The sequence below is a fragment of the Apus apus genome, chromosome 15 (assembly GCF_020740795.1).
Source record: "Apus apus isolate bApuApu2 chromosome 15, bApuApu2.pri.cur, whole genome shotgun sequence".
Taxonomy (NCBI): Eukaryota; Metazoa; Chordata; class Aves; order Apodiformes; family Apodidae; genus Apus; species Apus apus.
In genome coordinates, this window is record NC_067296.1 from 13,372,528 (window position 1) to 13,392,508 (window position 19,981).

General features: G+C 47.1%; 1 protein-coding gene across 3 annotated transcripts in view; it reads right to left on the bottom strand.

Moving 5' to 3' along the window:
- Nucleotides 1–14,657, bottom strand: part of NKAIN4 (sodium/potassium transporting ATPase interacting 4) — a 50,480-nt gene extending 35,823 nt beyond the window's left edge. For 2 of the 3 annotated variants that reach the window (XR_007890968.1, XM_051632958.1), the window contains exon 1: nucleotides 14,367–14,657. Coding sequence is in view for 2 of the 3 variants with exons in the window: in XM_051632958.1 (XP_051488918.1) it covers nucleotides 14,367–14,420 (54 nt within the window). In the remaining variant the exon portion in view is untranslated. The remainder of the gene's footprint in view (nucleotides 1–14,366) is intronic. The other variant, XM_051632956.1, reaches the window with a different exon arrangement.
- Between the last annotated feature and the right edge of the window lie 5,324 nt (nucleotides 14,658–19,981).

Genomic DNA, 19,981 nt, shown 5'->3' on the forward strand with positions numbered 1-19,981 from the left:
ACATCATCACTGCAACTGCATTTTTATTGGATGCCCACCTGCCAGTAGTGATAAAAAGAGGTGGCATTTTAGGTTGGGAACCTCCTTGTGAGGATTGCAGCACCAGCCCAAACCCCTCACCTGTCCCATCACTGTCATATTCTCCAAACAGACGTGAACAATGTGGTTCCCATGCCTGCATCCCCCTAAATTCAGCCCTGGGGATGCCCTGACCAAACCCAAGCAGTGCCCAGCCAAGGATGCCCAGTGCTCCCACCCAGACCCTGTGGCTGCTCAGCTCAGCCATCAATCCCACCTCATCCTCCATGGCCAGAGGACAGAACTTTGGTCTGAAAAACAGCTGCAAAGTCAAGCCAGAGCAGATGAGCTAATACTATAGGAGTGATTTGGCTTATATATCAAAACCAACCCAGGAGACTTTCCCCTCCAAACATCATGGCAAGATGCAGAAAGTTTTCAGGCAAATGAGAAGCTGGAGGTACTGGAGGGGTTTGGCTGCAAATAGGCTGAGTGATTTTCTTGCACTTCACACAGACTGTCATAAGTATGAGACAACCCATCCTGTGACAGCTGAGTTTTAATCATCACCCATAACTCTCTGCTGTTTGTGCTTTGCAAAAAAACCCAACCAACCATAACATAAAAATGTGCCTATTTCAGTTAAAGAAAAGGAATAAGAAAAATATCCCTCAAAAAGTCACAAAATAATTGAATTGTCAAGGTTGGAAAAGACCTTCAAGATCATAAAGTCCAACCATCCACCCTACAACCCCTAACCACTAAAATTACAGTTGAAAAAACACGTAGCCATTTTTTCCACTGAGAAATAAATATCTGTCAAGAAATACTGACCAACTCTCCCCTAATGAATGTACTAGAAAACTTCCAGGCGTGTCAGCAAAGCATGAAATGAAAAATAACTGGGAAGAAAAGAGTATTTTGGACATGAAAACCATTTAGCCGTGCAGGTTCTGGTTCCAGTAAAATGCATTTGACAGGAAGGGTTTTACATTGGAACAAACAGGAAAACAGCTATTTTGTAACAAATAGGGACTGTCAGAGAGTTTTGGGGTATTGCAGGAATTTCCCAATAACCACAATCCCCACAAACAACCATCCTTCTACAAAGTGGCTGGAAAATGAATCAATCACTATTGACTTTCATCTTCTGATGGCTTCACTGGAAGAAAACCAGTGGTACTTAAATACTTGATTAATTACCTTAGTAATTACAGGTAACAAGCCTAGCTTTCCTTGCTTCCCTCAAGGCATGTCAAATAGGGATATTTCAGTTTTCCAGCCACTTTAGGAGGCAAAGCCAATTTTGTGTGACCCAAGATCATGTCTAAGCTGCCACCCACATCTCAGGAGTTGCTGATAAGCTCTGCACAGCCTCAACAACCTGGTACCCACCTCTCTGGGAGGTGAGAGGACTGACCACCCTTTGGGTCTCCTCCTCACAAACATTACAGGCTGGGAAGCAGAGATCCAGCTCTCTTTTTCTTGAGTCAAAAAAAAAAAGCAAGAAAGCAGAGACACGTGAGCTGCTCAAACAGATTGAATGAATAAATACCTAAGGATGAAGATGGTGAAAAGTTTAGACACACATTTGAGGCTGAAGTTCAGCCTCTCTCTTTCCTGGGTTGATGAAGCAGCTTGGGAAGTACAGTTTGCTTTGGGTAGTCATTGATGAGCACATCTCTGCTACAGCCTACAGTGAGTGCTGGAAAGAAGTGCTTCAGGATGGAGAGTGTCGGGTTCAAAGAGTGCGAGTGAGCCATGGTGGAAGTCACCAAGCCCGTGCTTTTTTCATGCTCACCATTCCCTGCACCCTCGTGTTTTCCTCTTATACTTGAGAGGACTTCAATAAAACAAAAGATTTTCATCAGGGGTCTATAAGCAATACAGTATCATGCTAAAAATAAACAACAGCCTAAAGTTTGAGTTCTCCCACTTGTATGAATGGCATTGACCACATCACTTTTTGTGCAGCATCCCCTTTGTGTTTGCTCTTCAGCCCAAGCAGATGATGAAATGAGACCCATGACGTTCACTTTGATGGAGATGAGCTGCTGGCTTTCCAACACTCTAAATAAAGATTCACTGCCTTTTAAAGAGCATGATTTTTTCAAGGAAAGCCCTTTTGAGTGAAGGCTAGAATGGGATCATTTTCCACATGACCAAGCAGCAAAAGGAAAGCAGCAGCCCAGTCCATGCTCTTATCACCCTCCCTGAGTCACCCACTGGATAGATTTGTCACAAGGTGAAATAAGAGCAAGTCCTCAATTTATTATCATTTTCTACTTGTCCTTCTTAATGCAGTTCCTGCCAGGATGAGTTTGCTGTGGGAAAGTGGAATGAAACCAGGCCTTTCAGCTTGCTGCTAAATGGGACTGGGGAGAGGCTTTCAGGGGAAGGGAAAATCTTCCTCATTATAAAGGGAAAATGTGTGACACGGAGTTTTCATGGATCCTGCCCAGCCTCCCAATTAGGGTGGCTGAGACAAACAGTGGCGTTATTATATGTAACTGTTTATCCAGTGTCACTCAGCCATTGTTTATTTTATGAGCATAATTTATCTCTTCTGTTGTGCTACCCAATTTGTTTGCGTTTTCAGTCCAGTTGAGTGTCTCTAGTTTATTGTATACATCTTCTGGCCTCCCACCAACCGACTGTCCAATTAAGTTTCCAAGAGTGTCACACAATGGCCAGGCTCCTCCTGAGCTTCATCTTTCACATGACGTTTGTGTCCTCTCCATTGCAGTGCTGCCCCTGCCCCTCCCCTGCTGACTCCAAGCTCCTCAATGGCTCATGGTTTATTCAACAGAAAAACTGAATTTCTCTTTTCTCTCTCTTTTCCCTCTCCCTCCCCTGGCTCTTTTAAAATAGAGGCTGCCACTTGGGCAGCTCTGGAGAACCAAGTTCATTTGCAGCAAATCTGTAGATGTTGTGTCTCCACGGTGCAATTTGATGGCCTTGCAGGGACTGGACCCTGAACCGTGGGCAGCTCAGACATGGGGCATTCATGAACCCCTGTGTCTTCTCCAGCCATGAAAGGGGACAAAAACTTGCCATCTATTAGCTTCTGTCACCAAAGCTTCATCCATACATGGCCCTGCCTCCCTGTTCCTCTAGGAGGTGCGGGGCTATTCCTCATCCCTGGAGCTATGCCATCTTTGGCTTGGCACTACTCCAAACTTTCCAACGAGTTTTTTCAAGTCTTTTTGGGGGTTGGACTAGATGATCTTTCGAGGTCCCTTCCAACCCCTATGATTCTATGATTCTATGATTCTATGATCTTTCTTGCAGGTCTGTCTGCAAGGATTGACTAAAACAGAAAAGTGCTAATCCACATCATGGAAATTCAGATCCTTGCTGCTATATTAAGTAATTTCAAGGAAGTTTAATGTGGCAAGACTGAGGTAAACTCCGGAGCAGTGATACCAGTATCTGTGCATCTCCTCTTCCACTAGTAGGATAAGACTGCAGCAGAAAGCAGCAGCATTTTTCTCCCCATTGCAACAGTCTCCAGACTATCTCTGCTTCTGGAGGGGTCCAGCAAAATCCCATTGGGCTCTCAGCCCAGGTTACAGTTGAACAAGAGGTTTACAGCTGCATTCCCATTTAGTCTGCCAGGATTTCTGCTAGAAAATCTGTACAGTCTCTCACCACCAAACACTGCAGCTCCATCTGAAACACCCTTTGTTTGCAGGTTAGTGTCCAAAACTGGGAGTGAGGAACTTTACATGGCCATGGGAGCCACCACAAGGGAAAAACTTGGCAGCTAGAAAACCTGGGTTACATCTCAGGAAAGAAAAATATCCCTTGGCTAAGAGATCTGCAGAGGGGTTTACTGCCCCTCCACCTCCTGTCACTATGAGCTGCTTCAGAAATTAATCGTACTTTCAATGATTCACTCAAGTATCCATTCAGTCCTAGTTCATAGATTGCAGAGCCTTTATTACACAGCCATATATTTAGCACTGGAGTAGTTCTTAGCAGTTGTAACAGCCCTGTCTTCTAAGGGATAAAACAAAGAGCCATTATTCATCAGCAGGGAGACACAGTCTTTATTGTCTGAAGCCATGGCAGAGTTTTTAGATCACCATATCTGTTCTTTCAGGCTGTCACACAACTCAGTTTTAAGCTGTTTCAGTGGCAGCCCTGGAAGCCTGAACACTTCTGTAGCTTCTCAAAGCTGACTTGCCAACTCATGTTGTTTCAAACTGACAGCAGGACTGATCCTGAGCACACTGAGCATGGCCAGCAACTGCAGAGCAGGAAAGTTCACCTTTCCAGAAAGTCTTGAGGTAGATGTTAGTCTTTGGGTAGGTCAGGAATAAAAGCCATGCAGGGTTTAAAGCCACGAGAAAGCAAGGCTACAAGGAGCAATGGATCAATGTGCATTTTGGCCACTGATTATATCCGGAAGATCTGGGTTTGGGCTCTGGTCTGATGGCAGAGCTTTGTACAGACTGTAGGAGCTCAGAACAAACCAAGATGTGTGTGTCCCCCACTGCTGAGAGCCTGCAGCCCTCCCATACAGTGTCATGGTTTGCTTGGTGGGTGAATTTCCAGCATGGAGCTGGAAGAACCAGCCTGGTTCTCTGGGTCTAGACACCTGGGGATTAGTACCTTCAGATGTGGCATGAACCACCTTCTATCCTGCCCAGCAAGTCAGCTCTGCATCTCTGGGAAAAGCAGGTGAGATTTGGGGGCTTTAACATACACATGTATGTTGAAAATGAGCCCCTTACACGCAAACCAAGCACCACCATTCACTGAACCAAGCACCATCATGGTCTCCTCAGGCTTCTGAGCACATTTGAGAATCTGCCTGTGTCAGCACAAAGGCAGGATAAGGAGTGTGCAGAGCAGATACCTCTGAGAAGGTGTTGAGCAGGAGCTCTCTCCAGCTGTTTGCTCAGTGAGACAGACCCATCCTTCCCTTTAATGTCTCCTTTCAGAATAATGAGATGGGAAACTTGAAGACCCAGAATCCTAAAAAGTGGCAGACGTTTGAAAAAAGAATTGCCCTTTCCCAGCTCTGTAATTTGTTTTAAGGCTGGCAAACACATCCCCAAACTCCTCATGCTCACTTTTTCTCCACATGCTCAGAAAGCAAAGGGCACGTAACAGCCTGTGAGCTCCCGTTACACTTCTCCCCTCCCTGCTGAACAGCCAGCAATCTCCCTGGCTAATTAGCCACACTCTATTCTGCACATATTTAGCATTTCTCAGTAATTAGGATAATCAGATTTCTCCCTTAATTCTGTACATATACAATGTAAGCAGGTGTGTTGCCTTTCCCACAATGGTATCACAAGCAGTGCATGGTTGGTGGGAGCTGGGGATGGCAGGTGCCTGTCAGAGCCCATCTCCTCTCCCACATGGAAATCTGCTCTTAGCAGATTACCAGTAGCCATGGGAAACTGGGAACTGGGTTGAATTTGGCTAAGTAGCCAGTAGTTGAGATAGTCATACAAGCTATCTATATGCACAGTCTGCAAACCTGGCCAGAGATCTGGGTGTTCTTTTCACTGTCCTCTGGGGAAGAACTGCAGGAGAAGCTCTTCTGCACTGCAATGGAACAGGAGGTGCTTGACCCAGAACCTCAATGGTGTTTTGGGGTCTGTGGAGGTGCAATAGTCTGCCCAAGGGCCAGGACTCAGGTCTTGGTTGTTCTTCACAAGATTAATTAGTCTGTGGACCTAAACCTTATCTCTGTGAAGCTGTTAGGTGGTAAACACATACTTATGGTCTTTGCTGTTTTCAGGGCCCCTCAATGTCAACTCTGTCTTGTCCTGCTGAGGGTCTTTGGCTCAGGAGGAGTTTTTCTCCAGACAGTTTAACTCAATAATTTCTTCTCAGGGAAGCAGACAAGATTTTTTAAGTTCCCATGACTACATCCCAGACCTTGGTGCTTTTGGATGTGGTGCTTCCACCAAAGTGGGACTATTTCCCCCTTACAAGAGCATCAAGGGTCCATCATGTCTGAAAGGGGGAAAGGGTGCTTCTGAGCCCCCCAGCATGGAGTCAGGCTCTCCTGAGTGTCTGTGCCACAGCAGTAATACTAAGCAAAGACCCAGCCACAAACCCTCCAGAAAAAGATCATCTATCCACTGAGCTTCATGTAGGGAAAAGGTTTGCTTGTAGACCTTAGAACACAACCTATGCCCAACACAAATCAACAATGACTAACTTGCAGGGCAATGCTCTGACTGTAGCACTGAAGAATAATGCCCAATCCTTCTAGATATGAACAAATCCAAGTAAGGTCAAGATTTAGGTTCCTAATGATCTCCAGGTCAACCATCCTGGTACTGAGATTGAGCCCTGGTTACTACAGAAAGAATTTTCAGGTAGAGCTGAAGACAGACAGTGACAAACTGTTACTTGTGGTGAGGCTGTTTATCCATGATGGATGAGCACACCACACAGAGCACTCCATGCAAGGTTGAATGTCATATTTTATAAGTTCTGTGTGGGAAAAAAAATCCTCCACCCCCTTCTTTAGTGTCCTCTATCCACCTTCCCTTTCAGATGAAGCAGTGTTTACAGATGAACTATCTCCAGAGAACAGCACTTGGGAAACGTAATTCAGCACCAGATGCTTTAATGGGTCCAAGGCTATTTTCAGGGTCACCACTGACACAGGTCCCTGTTCCCCAGAAAGGGGTCACAGGAGGCATCTCCCCAGGCTTTGTATATTTGCTGGAACTGTGCATTCATCTGAGCACCAGGACTAATTTTTTAAGTGGACTTAGCTCTCGAGAAGTGTAACCCAGCTATCCTCAGTAATCATCAATTCTTGTTCTTTCATACCTTTGACCAGGTGACTGGTTGCTCAAGTGCTCAGTAATGGAGGGTCTGTCTTGTATGATTCTGACCTACCTTCTTTTGGTCAGTGGTGTCCCAGGTCACTCGGGGATGGCACAATGACAGGGAAAGAGACTTGGAGAACTGTGCTGAGAAAACAGATCCTGTTGCAGAGCAATGCCCTACTAGACCTGGGAGACCAAACTCATGGGTGTGGGATGGAGGAAGCTGGGGTGAGTGCTTGCTCCATCAGTGCAGAAGAAGTATAATGGTGGCCCTGGTTTTCTAGAGTTTTGAACTTTGGATGAGAAAACTGGAGGAAAATAAAAGAGGGAAGAAAGCAGGTATTTTCCTGGCCCCAGAGAGGCTGGAGAGCAGGTGGGAAGCTGCCTGCAGGGCAGGCTGGTCACTGGAAGGTGGCAGAGGACGTTGGCACAGCAGCTCCTGCCGTCTGCCTTCTCCAAGCAGTGAGGAAGACAAGCTGCTGCCTTGATTCCCACAGTGTATTTTCATTAAGCCATGGCAGATGGCAGTGGAGGTCACTGCTTCCACACCATCATCCTTTCAGCTGAAAGGTGTCAGGGAATCTGACATCTCAATTACCAAACCTAGATTCATCCAAAGAACATCCAGGATGAAGGGGGTTCAGAAAAGCTGCTCTGCTAATGTCCATGGGTCCTCACTTTTGAGAGAAAATCTGGGACTTGCACTTCCCTGATAAACAACGTCTTTGTGTCTAACGTCCTGACACAGAAGCAGCTGCACTGAGAACAAGCCACAGACACCAGGAAAATGGCAATTAGGTCCTTGTGGAAATGAGACCAAAATGAATCCCTTGGAAAAACAGTTGATGTTAATGAGCTACAGCAAAGTCAAGGCAGGAGCATTGATGCTGCCCCAGCCAAGAACTGCTGCTCGCTCCTCCCTGGTCTGTGGCACCTCAGAACACACAGCAAAATAAAACTTCTGCTCTTCACAAGGACTTTCAGATGGGGACCTGAGGCTCAGCTAAGCCAGGGAGAAGCCAGAGCAACATCACAATCGACTTCTCTGTGTTCAACATGAAACACAGGTCCAACACCTGGTGAGAAGCAGCACGTTTGCTGAAACCCCATCTCAGAGATTTCTGCCAGGTATTTCAATAATTTCAGTTTTTATCACCCCTTGTTTTATTATCTGTTTTCCTATTCTTACTTTACTGTTACTGATTCCCTAGTTTTTACCACTGTTAATCCTTGCTTTTGTAACCTTGCTGTTATCCCTGGCAAGAAGAAGGTGAAATAAGATTCTGACCCATACCAAAGCTCAATAAACATGTGAAGCAGAAGTCCATTATTCTCATTCTGAAATCTCCTGAACTCAAAGGCATTATTATAACCCTGGAGTGATTACAAGACATCTCAGCTTGGCAATTCTACAGGGTGTTTATTCATTGAGTTTCCTTCTACAACCAAATACCAACAAAAATACCAAAATACCCCACTGGGCTAAGAAGAGATGAGTCAAGTCAGCAAAGCTCCACCCTGCCACAGCACCCAAGGCTGTGCTTCCTCCTTGAGGACTCCTGCCCAGCTCCAACACCAGCTGGGTTGAGGAGAGAGATGGTGACTTCAGAGACAGTCAGAAGATGAGAATTTCCAGGGCTCCGAAGACAAAAAAAAACAAACCCATAATTTTCAGCAAATATTGCTAAATGCTAGGGGTTTTTCTATCTCTATTTTTTTTTCCAGAAATTTCCTTTTTTCTCCTCCTCATTTTCTGAGGAAGAGGAATGGGAAAAGAATTTGTTACTTTTGACAAAAAAAATTCCACTTTGTTGAAAACTCTCTTTCTAACAAACTTCAACACAGAGTCCCAACCTGTGCAGTTAGGTCTGCTCATCACAGCTCCTGCAGCACAGTGGGGACAAAGGGAACCCCACAAGCATTAGGACATTAAATCACAAATTATCTCTCTCTTTTTATTTTTTTTTTAAATAACAAAGAAAGGTCCAGTTCCACTGACCTCAAACCCAATGTTTTGTTAATGGGAAAAGGGAAAGCTACAGCTGAGGCACTTAGTACTCACTGAATCATATGCATTTTCTTAAGTGCTCCAGGAATGATGGGCTATTCCAAGGTTTTCCTGGAGGAAAAGCGATCACAATCTGGCCTTTGTTATCCAGTTTGTTCTCCAAAAGTTCCATTTGAGGGCCCCTGGAGCAGATTCTTGGAAGAGCTCCATTTTGCACCCCAGCCAAAATGATCCGAGTTTCCTTATATTATTAGCACACAATGGGACAACGTCAGCTCCCTTAACCCCACAGCAGCCAGGGGGAGTGGTTCCCCATGGAGGGGAAGGTAGTTCTTTTGCTTCTTGAATGGCCCTGGTGCTTGGAGAGAGGGAAAAGGGGAAGGTAAATGAGCAAAGAGTGGCCAGGAGAAAGCAGAGAGCGGTCAGGCAAACCTACTGAGTCAGCCAAAATAAAGCCCTGGTTTCCTAAAAGAGCTGACCTCGATATCACCCTGCCCTCAGCTGCTTTTTGGCTTGGCTTTTGCCAAATTTCATTCCTGGTCTGGGTGGGTTTGGTTGGAGGACACAAAGGGACGTGGTCACTGTGAGTCACTTGCAATCTCTGATGGGAAAGGCAGACGTGGGCTGAAGGGCAAGGCACAATCTGCAACGGGGCATGTCTGGAACTCACACCCTGAGCTCCTCTTCCCTTCTGCTGCTCTGGGGCTTAACCCACCGTGCTACAGCAGTGCTGACTCCAGCTGCTCAGGAAAAGAGGGGGGGGGGGGGAAAGAAAAATGAAAAATCTCATGCAAAAATTCAAGTATTTGGAAGAAAAGCTCCACAACTCCAAAATTAAAAATGTTTTCCAGCACAGCAAAACCCTGCCAGCACATTTTTGATTTTTTGCCAAAATATTCTGGCCAAAACTTGGGAGAAAAACTCAGAATTGTCTATGGAAAGCAGATACTTCTCATGAAAATATTCATTTAGTCAAATCCCCAGGTTTCTACTGAAACTCAGATTCAGTGGAAAATGCTGACGAGCTCTATTATTGGCACAGCTTTAATTTTCCTTTGTCTGGAACAGACACGGAGAAGACAGCATCTGTCAAACGTGGTCCTTAGACTTCTGTTATTATTTAGCCAGGTCTCTGAGAAAGGTTCAAGCCACGGTGCTGGGTGCTGTGCTTATACATTATAGTCCCTTCCCTGGAGGGATTGTAATTTAAGCACAAACTAAAGAGGAGATAAACACAAGGTAATTTTGGAGAGGTCCTGAGCAGCATGATGAGCAGAGGGACACCGTGCTTCCCCTTGCACCTGCTCTTGTCTCATATGCTTTGTGCTCAGCCCTACCACAGCTGGGGGAGCTCAGGCCTCCCTCAGGAGATGCATCAAACTGCCACAACTCCAGAGACAGCTGCAGAGGAGGGGAGAGACAGGTCCTGCTCTCCCCACCCTGCCTCCAGTTCAAAACATCCCTGGGATGGAGAGGAGAAAGCCAAGAAAATCACCATCACAGCCCCCAAAGTGCAGATGCCGCACTCCTTCTCACTCCTTACCTTGGGTAGGAAGATGCTCCACCACCTCCCTCTCACAACCCACATGTGCTGATCCAGACAAGTCCACCTACTTTAATTCGTGGGTTGTTTTGGTTTTTTTTTCCCCAGATCCTGCCTTGCCTGATTTGTGCTGCAATCCCATCCCCCAGTCTCCTTCACCCCTTCATCACTTTATACCTCCGTCAAACTGACATGACCACAGTAGTTACCAGAGCAGTTAAAAAAGGATCCGTCCTGGATTGAAATAGTACCTAGAATAGATCTCCCTCTTCTGTAAGAGATGAAAAAGGCATTGCTGAGAAGGCAGTGAGGGAGAAAGAGAGCAGGAGAAAATAAATAAATAAAGGTATATAGTTACTTTTGGTTAGTCTCGATACGCAGCCCCGTCCCAGGGCGCCTTGCTCTGTGCTTATTTGAAGTATTAGTCACTTTTTCCATTAGAAGCTCTTACCCTAGAGGGATTTATAATGTATCTGTAAAATTGTCTCCAGGCTTTGCTTGGCATCTGAGCTCTCAATCCATGGACAGAATGTAAAGAAACTACAGTTATTTGATTTATTGGGACAGGGCATGGGGAGGGAGGGAATTTTTCCATGCTTGGTGGAAATAAATTCACATAGTGCTTTCAGTGCACAATCACTTCCTGCTCCAGAAAATACACCAGTTGGGTGCAATCTCACCCTGGCAAAGAGGAAAGAAGCAAATCTATGATTTTTTAATATTTCTCTGCCCTTGTTTGTGGTTTCTCACCATGACCCACCCAGTTCTTAGTCCTGCTGGGTGCAGCAGCCTCCATCACACCACTCAGGTTCAGAAATCCTGACCTTGACAAGCCTTTGCAACCCTAATTTCTACAAGATACATTTCCTAACCCTTTGCAGAGGCTCCCTTACAGGGTCCTGATTTTTTTCCTGGGGAGGCCTATGCCTTGTTTAAGTTTCAGTCGTGTTTCTCAGCATGCAACTGCCCAAAGGCAGCTGGCTGGGAGGGATGAACAAGAGCTGTAGGTAATATCAGCCCCTGAATGGCAGAGGTGTTTGGCCAAAGTGAGAACTGGGAGGTGACAACACCCTTGGGACACACAAATTCTGGGCTACAAACACCCCACCCCTTGCTGACAGTCCTCTATGTCACAGCCAATGTTCACCCAAACTTCTGCTGAAGACAGGGGTAGATGGGGAAGAAGGGAAGGATCAGGGGCAGTGACACACACCAGAATCAGGGGGAGGGAGAGCCAAAACCTTCCCACAGCCTCCCCCTGAAGCAAGAGCCTGACGTGGCCATTTCAAGGAAACAATAACCTAAAATTGGAACATGGCAAATGATTTATTCAAACTACAGCATTCCCTCCCCTCTTGATTAGCAAACCGCTGGGGACTCAGCCCTGATTTTCCTCAGCCAGACGCACTTGGCTCTGCTCTGAGCGCTCAGCCCGGGGCGGGGGGGCTGGAGATCTCGTTGGTATTCATATTGTGTAGCAGCTCCTTCAATTCACACGTTGTTCTGCTCTCTGACTGGACCACAAACTTTTTCTTTGGGAGCATACACTGCAATGATGAATATGTTTGTTTTCTGCCTTCTTTTATTTTTCATTTTTTGTCCAGGGAAGCATTCAGGCTGCAGCATGCAAACACCTCCTCGCACAGACAGCTACTTGCACCTAATTCATAACACAAACTCCACAGAACACTGCAGCCCCAAATCCTAATTTGTTTGTTTGTTTTTTTATTTGTTTTGGGGGGATTGTTTCATGTTCCTGTTCATCGTTTCTAAAAAGCTCCAGTGAGGCCTTGAGGGACAGACATGAAAGCATGCAAAGAAACACAGGGCTGTGCTGTAGAACTGAAGTGGGAAATCCCAGTGTTGAAATCCTCTCCCTAGTGAAATCAGAGGCTTAAATCTCCACAGACCAGAAAGGAGCCAGGATTTTCACTCCTGGGACTTTTGTCGTGGGAGACACAGCTTGGCAACATGCAGGGAAGACTGTGAAGGGTTCAAAGTATCAAATGAAGCAGAGCAGAGACATGAGAGGAACAAAGGAAGTTCACGTCATTATAATTTATTGATGATCTTGGCCTGATCACTTCAGTGTTTTGTCTTAACAGAAACCACCCTGAGCAGCAGCAAGTCCTGCAGGTCACTTGGCCGTGCTGATGTGGAAGTGATGTGATGGTTTACAGACCAAGTTTGCTAAAAATATATAAAAAATAAAATACAAAAGCACCAGGCTGGATCTCGCCCTCATCGAAGCACTTGCTGGGAACCAACCAGGATCTCCTGACCTCACCCCCACCAGAGTGCAGCTCCAGGAATTCCCTCACCATAGTTTACATTTTTCCAGCTCTACCAATTCACCCAGCAAGTGCCATGGGAAATCTCTATGGCCGAGGCATCCAAACTTGCTTAAGAATGAGCCAAACTGATTCTTTTCTTCAAGGAGGAGGGTCTTAAAGAAAATAAAATGCTGGGGGTTCTTTGTCCCTGTATCTTGGTTACAAGAAAACTCCCACGCTTGTCAGAAATAAGAACAGCACCAGCAGCTCATGGCTTTTGCTCTTTCTTACTCTTTTTTTTTTTCATCTGCAGTGTGTGTGAGCATGTGTTTTAAACCAGGACAACAGAGTGATGGGTTTAAGAGACAGTGAGCATCGAGGTGACAATTTCTAATGTAATACAGGGTACAGCTTCTTTCTTCTGTGATCATGGGTGAAAAATCAAAAGAGATAATCCAGGAGACTAAATAACACTCCCCAGCCATTCAACTCTCTCATAAATATGCCTGGCGAGATGCTTTGTGCCAGAAAACCTCAGCACTTCCATGCTGGATTTTGTTTAACTAGGAGTCAAATCTGCCATCCACGTCTTCCAACACTGCTAGTCAGAGCTGGCAGGGTTGCATTCCCACCCTCTTCCCCTTCCACTTTAGCCTGATGGTTTACATTTAAAAACAAGCAGGTTCCCCTTTTTCCCTCCCACCTTCAGGGAAGTGCCCACTCACCCTCCCCTAGCAGAAAAGACTTGGCTGTCGCAGCAAGCAACTCCAAAACAAAGAGTTTTGACTAGACTCACCCCTTGGCACTGGCTGACTTATTCAACAGAACTTAGCAGGAAGCCTGCCCTTTCCTGCCCGCTGCTAATGCTCCAAAATAAAGCAAATTTGGAAGAAGCAAATTAAATTAAATTAAATTAAATCCCTAGATGCTGTCATTTCCTTTTTAAGGCTGGAGAAGTCCTGGAGCACATTAGCTATTGACAAGAAGGGGACCCTCCAGATCCAGGCTGGATGCACAGACACTCAGGGAACAACCAGACCTTTGTTTGTCGTGTTACCATGTCCGCAGATGTCAGGATGACGAGGAACTCGTCCCCAGCAGGGACCACACTTTCCGCACACCAGGAAGTTTATTCCTAAAGAAATCTATGTGTCTTTTCTAAGCACATTCAATCTGAGCACTTCATCCCGAGGAGATTTGAAGTAATTCCTTCCCAGCCAGCACAAACCCCTCCCGGGTAGACCAGCAGAGTGGGATACAGCCCTTTCTCGGAGCTGGACATCCAAGAGGCTGAAGGTACCGGTGGGTTTTGGCACGGAGGAAGTTTGGTTTGCTTTGCTTTGCTTTGCAACATCTCCACCGAGACCTCCGAGACTCCTTTCACAAAGTGATTATATTTGTTGTTGTTGTATTTTACAAGTACAAATGTATTAATTGAGAACTTTCCCCCCCCGCAACCTTTCTCCGAGCTTTAGGTATCACTAAGTTCCCCCCGCTCAGCAAAGCGTCCCGGAGCGCACCCTGACATCCCTCCAACCTTCCTCCTCCGACACGAAGTTGCGGAGGGACCGGAGCCTTTCCCAGCCGCGGGGCAGCGGCCACGGAGGCGCTGGGGGTGGCTTTTGTCCCTCGTCCCCATCCCGGGGCTCTGAACCCCTAGTTCTCCGCCGTTCCCCTCCTCTCCACCGCCCCCCTTCTCCCGGAGCGCCTCCACTTACCAGCTGCAAAGTGCAGAGAAAAATCAGGGTGCAGCGCCCGGTGCAGCATCCCATGGTCCCCGGGGGGCAGGAGCAGGAGCAGGAGAAAGGGCAGGGGCGGGAGAAGGGGCTGGGGCAGGAGAAGGGGCTGGGGCAGGGGCAGCCGGGCTCGCTCCGGCCCCGTCGCCTCCCTGGGGCTCTCCGCGCCCCGGCAGGGAGCGAAGCGGGCGAGGAGGGAGGAGAGAGGCCGGTCGGTGGCGGCTGCTGCCCGAGCCCCTCCGGGAGCCGGGGAGGAGGCGAGTGGGGCCAACAGCTTAAAAGGGCAATGCCCCGCCGGCCGCTGCCGTCCCGAGCGCTGGCGGGGCTGGCGGGGCGGGCTCTCGCTGCTGCCGCCGGGACGCGCCCCCCGGAGCCCTCCCAGGCGCGGGGAGATGCTCCGGGCCCCGGGCAGAGCCCTCCCCCGAGAGGCTGAGCCAGGCAGTGCAGCCCTGGACAGATCCTTCTCCCCTGGGGAGGGCTGGAAGGGCAGCCCCGGATTTTGGTGGTTTTTTTCCTAGATGGGATGTTCTTTTCCCCCGGCCATGCGGGCTCTGCCGCTGTGTGCCGGGGTGCAGGGGTGCGCTGGGCAGGAGAGCTCTGCCAGTGGGACGCGGAGCCTCTAGGGCATCCGGGGCAACGGGAACCAGGAACTCCTCTCCTCCTTGCACGTACTCCCCATCACCTTCCTCCCCGTGCAGGTGCTGACACGCTCACCCTAAAAATCATGGAGCCCGGAATTGACCTAAAATACAATGGCTCTTCCCATAACATTTGTGAATGAGAGCGCACGCGGATGACAAACTCAGAAAGAGGAATAAGACAAGTAATTATTTAAAAGGCATGTTTGTGGGTATTGTAAAGTAAATACCCAGGCTTGTGTATGAATCAGAGCTGAGCAGTAGCAGGGGGATGTCAGGGACCATCTCTGTTCTTCCAAGAGGAGCTTCTACCTGAGCATCATCTGTGACCCCCGCACCACACCCTGCAATCAGTCTACTTCAATTACGAATAGCAGAACAAATCCGTGAGCACACAGACACCTCCTTCACATCGCCCCCTGTCCAGAAGGAGGAGTAGGGTCCAGAAGACATGGGATCCTGTCAGCACTCCCTGCTGTTCACGTTTCTGGTCGGCCCGAGGAGCAGGTCACACACCATGAGCTGTGATCCAGCCAGACTCGTTGCTAAGCTCAACACAACAGGCTAAGAAGCTTTGGGAGAGCCTCATCGGCTGCCAGTGTCCCCTCGCAGTCTCCAGCGGCTCCAAGGGCTGCATGGCAGCTCTCTCTGTTGCTCTCAGCCTGTTCCTTCTTGCTCTGAAGCAAGTCAGGATTTTGGTTCTTTCTCCAAAGCAGGGTGTGACTTGGAACCAGGAGTGACCAGTCCCACTTTCCTTTTAAATCAGTGTGCCATGCTGCTCATCGCAGGGCTGGGAGGAGGCAGCGGCTGAAATGACAGAGGCTCTAGCATTTTACTTCAGGAAAGCATTGCCTGACTATACCCCAAGGAAGCAGGATTAGTCCTAAAGTGCTATGAATGTTAAAAACCTTTTATCAACAACATTATTGTTACTAAATCAGCCACAGAGAGAAACAGACCAACCGAACAAGCAAACTCTGAATACCTAAGATGAGGAAACAGACTCCAACTTGAGCCCAAATCCTAAGGGTTTAAAATGGTAAAGGGCATTGATTGTCTGACCTGTGCACTGTGCATAACCAGGACATCAATTAGTGCAGTCAGATACAATGAAACACATCTTATTATAGGTGAAAGGAATGTACTCAGAGAAGAAACCAATTTACTTCACCAAGAAAACTGTGGACTGAAGATGCTTTGGCAGTAATTGTATTCCCGGGAAGATGGGTTTTGTACAGCAGAGACAATAGGAGCAAAAACTCATTGATCTTTTAATTAGAATTCCTGAGGTTGCCCTTTCACTTTAGGATCCTGACGCACCTCCTGACTTCATGGAGGGAATGGAATCCAATTGGGAACTATCTTCAGGTTTAAATTATGCTCCATCCAACGCTCATCCAATGCTTGAATCAGGAACCTCTTCTCATCCAAATTTTTTGTGCTGAAGGGGATCCATGCCTCCAGATGCACTGCCAGGGGAGATTAACCTGAGACAAAGGGACCTTGTTGTCATTTGTTTGTGGCTGATAACACCCAAAATACTTCAAGAAGCCACAGGTTTACTTCATAAGAACTCATGAAGAAAAGTTAACACGCTTGAAACAAAGCAGCAGTATCTTACCACAGCTTGTTATCTCTCATGTCTGCAGCCTCCTTGCTCTGAAAGATGAAGATGAGCAATAGAGGCTAAAAGTATTACCTGGGGACACATTTCTTCACAGCTCAAACCCTGTAATTGTCAGAGCTGCTGGAAGCTATAGAGGGTTCCACATCCCAGTGTACACGTGGGGTGCATTACTCTGCTCAGTTCATTTACATTCACCTCTTCTTCATTTTAATAACCTCAGCTGGGTCTCAGAGCCTTTACAGTGTCTGATCAAAACTAGTGCTGTCAGAATACTCCAACCTTATCAATGCCACATCCAAGAGGCAAAACATGCCTGGCCCAGTGCTTTATGGCCTTAGAAGCTAATCAGCCAGCCCCCTCCCCTCCTTCAGGGCAGCAGGCAGCCTTCCCAAGGTGCCACGTCACATCAGATTTCTCTCTCAGAAACTAGAAGTAAACCCCACTGCCAGTTGTCTGACTGATGGCAGCTTCCCACTGTGCAGGGCAACATTTCACAGGGGACACATTCAAAACCATCAATTGGAAAAGTCTTCATACAAGAGCTGGATGAGCTGTGAAGCTTCCTGCCTCAGGACACTGCGGGTGCTCCAAATGTATATGGGTGCAAATGGATTAGGATAAATCATCTTCCTGGGTGGGATGAGGAAAGAGCACGAGCCTCTGCCCTGCTTACTCAAAAGACTAATTGGATGCAGTGACAGGACCCAACCACTGGCCACCAGAGGCTGACACCAGTCACCTTGGGCAGCCAGCTCTGGCTATAAGAACTAGATTTTGTGATATTCCCATATGTCTTACTGAAGATTTGTTACATGGAAAATGATTACTGACCAGGTAAAGAGGGATATAATGAAAAAAGGGAAAAGGCTTTTGACCTTCAAATTTTGAACTTGTAATTTTTTAACCTTCCATTACCCTGGGGTAAAAACTAGAGCGTTGTTACAGAGCTCAGCTGCTCTGGGACTGAAGCTGGCTGAAGCCAAGAGTGTCAAAGTAGAAGACCTAAGGGAGGTGACAATAGCACAGACAGGTCCTTCCCCCCAAAGACACCAGAGGGGCATTGAAGCACAAACTAAACAGCACCATAGTGGTCCACCCCCAGCAGTCCATGTCCAAAGGAACCACACCTCTTCCCCTACTTCAGCAGCCTGGTGAATACATGTCAGAGAGAGTACAGCCATGTGAGAGCAAAACTCAATGTTTTAAAAATTGTTCTCATCACTATACAAGAAAGAAAACCACCTCAATGACTTTTATGCTTTGAAATGGTTTTCCAGCAGCCCAGGGCGATCTGTAAAATTTATCAGAACTGGTGTATGGAATCTGTCATTTTCTTTCTGATCCCTCTGAAGTCTTGGATGTTGGGGGGAGGCAGCTTCTAATCAGGCTTTTCTGCACTTCTCCACTACATTAATCTACATTCCACATATTTAATTCCTTAATATTAACTTGCTGAGCTGCACAACACATTCTCATCACTCTTTGATGAGCAAGTGGAGGATGGCAGAGGTGGAGGACAGATTCACTAAACTCTCTTGTATGGCAGAACAACAGCAAGGTGAGTTGTTTGCCCACATCTTGCTGATGCAGCCACCTTGTTTGTTTGATCACGGGCTTGTATGAAGGAAATGCATTTGGTATCATTCTAAGCCTGGACCAAAAGCAGAGGCACCCCTTTACTGTATCATAGAGTCAAGGTTCAAATTCACCCTTTTAACAGCTTTAATAAGATGCCTTGACTACTCTGCCATGACACCCCACAAGCAGCCTTTCAAACTCTTTTTCTACTTCTCCCTGATTATAAAGGAAAAACAGAAACAGAGACACTCTGGAACCTGCCAGCATTTTTGTTAGTCTGAGGTGGGTGCCTTGCAGCGTGTCCCACCACCCCACCCCAGCAGCAGCACTGGAGAGCCTCCCTTGGGCACTGAAATTCCCAGAAATTACATCCTGGAGGCCAAGAAGATGAAACAACCACTGAACTGCTTTGGGAATGAGGGTCACAGCAGCTCTGGGGATGGCACGGCAGCATTCCCGGGTAAGCGGCACAGGTGCTTCCATAGGCACAGCCTTGGGTGGAGAGGAGGGAGTGCCCGAAGGGTTAATCCATGCAGGAAAAGCAAGCTGCCACAGCTGACATCCCAACATCTCAACCCATGCAATCTGAGTAGCTGGCAGGATAGCAGCCACATTTCCAGCTGCAGTTTCCCTAGGCTGTGTGACCAAGAAGTAATTCAGTGCAGCTGCCAAGGTCCCCGGGTATTGATACCAAGTGATTATTTGAGGTTTCCATGCAACAGTTGCATTTCTCAAATGATATGACAAAAAAGGAGTCTGAGGGGTGAGAGCAGTCTCCAGTTTTGGGCTGCAGCTCAGGGCACTCTCATTCAGACAAGCTGCTTCCCCACTTGCTTAGGAGTCAGGTTTTCCTCTCAAATGATGACCAGCTTCCCCAGGCCGATTTAACCAGTCTCATGTGATACGACCGAGAAGAAATCAATAACAAGTTTATTTCAGAGTGTCTTTTGGAGGACATCGACAGCAGCACGTGCAGGAGTGTACAGTGTGAGGAGCTGGTGTTGGAGCAGTGCCCTGAGGCAGGCATGAAACGTGCACTCAGAAGCTACTCCAACACTGTACACACAAACCAGAGCCACTTCTTTACCATGTTTTCAGGGATATTCTTTCCAATCCCAGCCAGTGAGAGCTAATTTGTCTTAAAAAGTCAGGAGTGTCAGCTGCCACCAGGCTGAAGGAGCACTTTTTACACAAGTTTACTTTAGAAATTATTAATTGCCTAAGAACTAAGCCACTTGAAGAAGCCTCCCAAAGTTCATTCTGAATATCCCTGGACTAGATACAGGCAGCACTTGCAGGCTTTTTCATCCTGCCCGGACTATGCTAGATGGCTGCTTTGGTTGACAATGATACAAACTCTGATGTGACACACGTGTGCGTGACATTAACACAAAATTAAAGCTGCATGTAGTAACAGCTTTTGCTTTCCTGATGGATTTTTTAACATCAGAGGTAAGGCTTCCTGCTGTCTCATGCAAAGACTTCATACATTTTGTCTCATTCCCAAATTGAGAAATAAATGTGCATAGGCAGAAGGTCCGATGGGGTCCCTAAATACGAGTAGCTGCTGAAGTTTTTCTTCAGCTCTAGCTGTGAAGTGGAGAAACATAATGAAAGGATGTCTTGGCAACCTGACTGATAGCAGAAATGCACACATTAAAACACACTCCCAGCTGCACGGCAGAGTGGGCACAGTGTGCTCAAATCAGAAGTGAATTTGCTAGAAATATGCAGTGGAACGACGGGGGTTGATT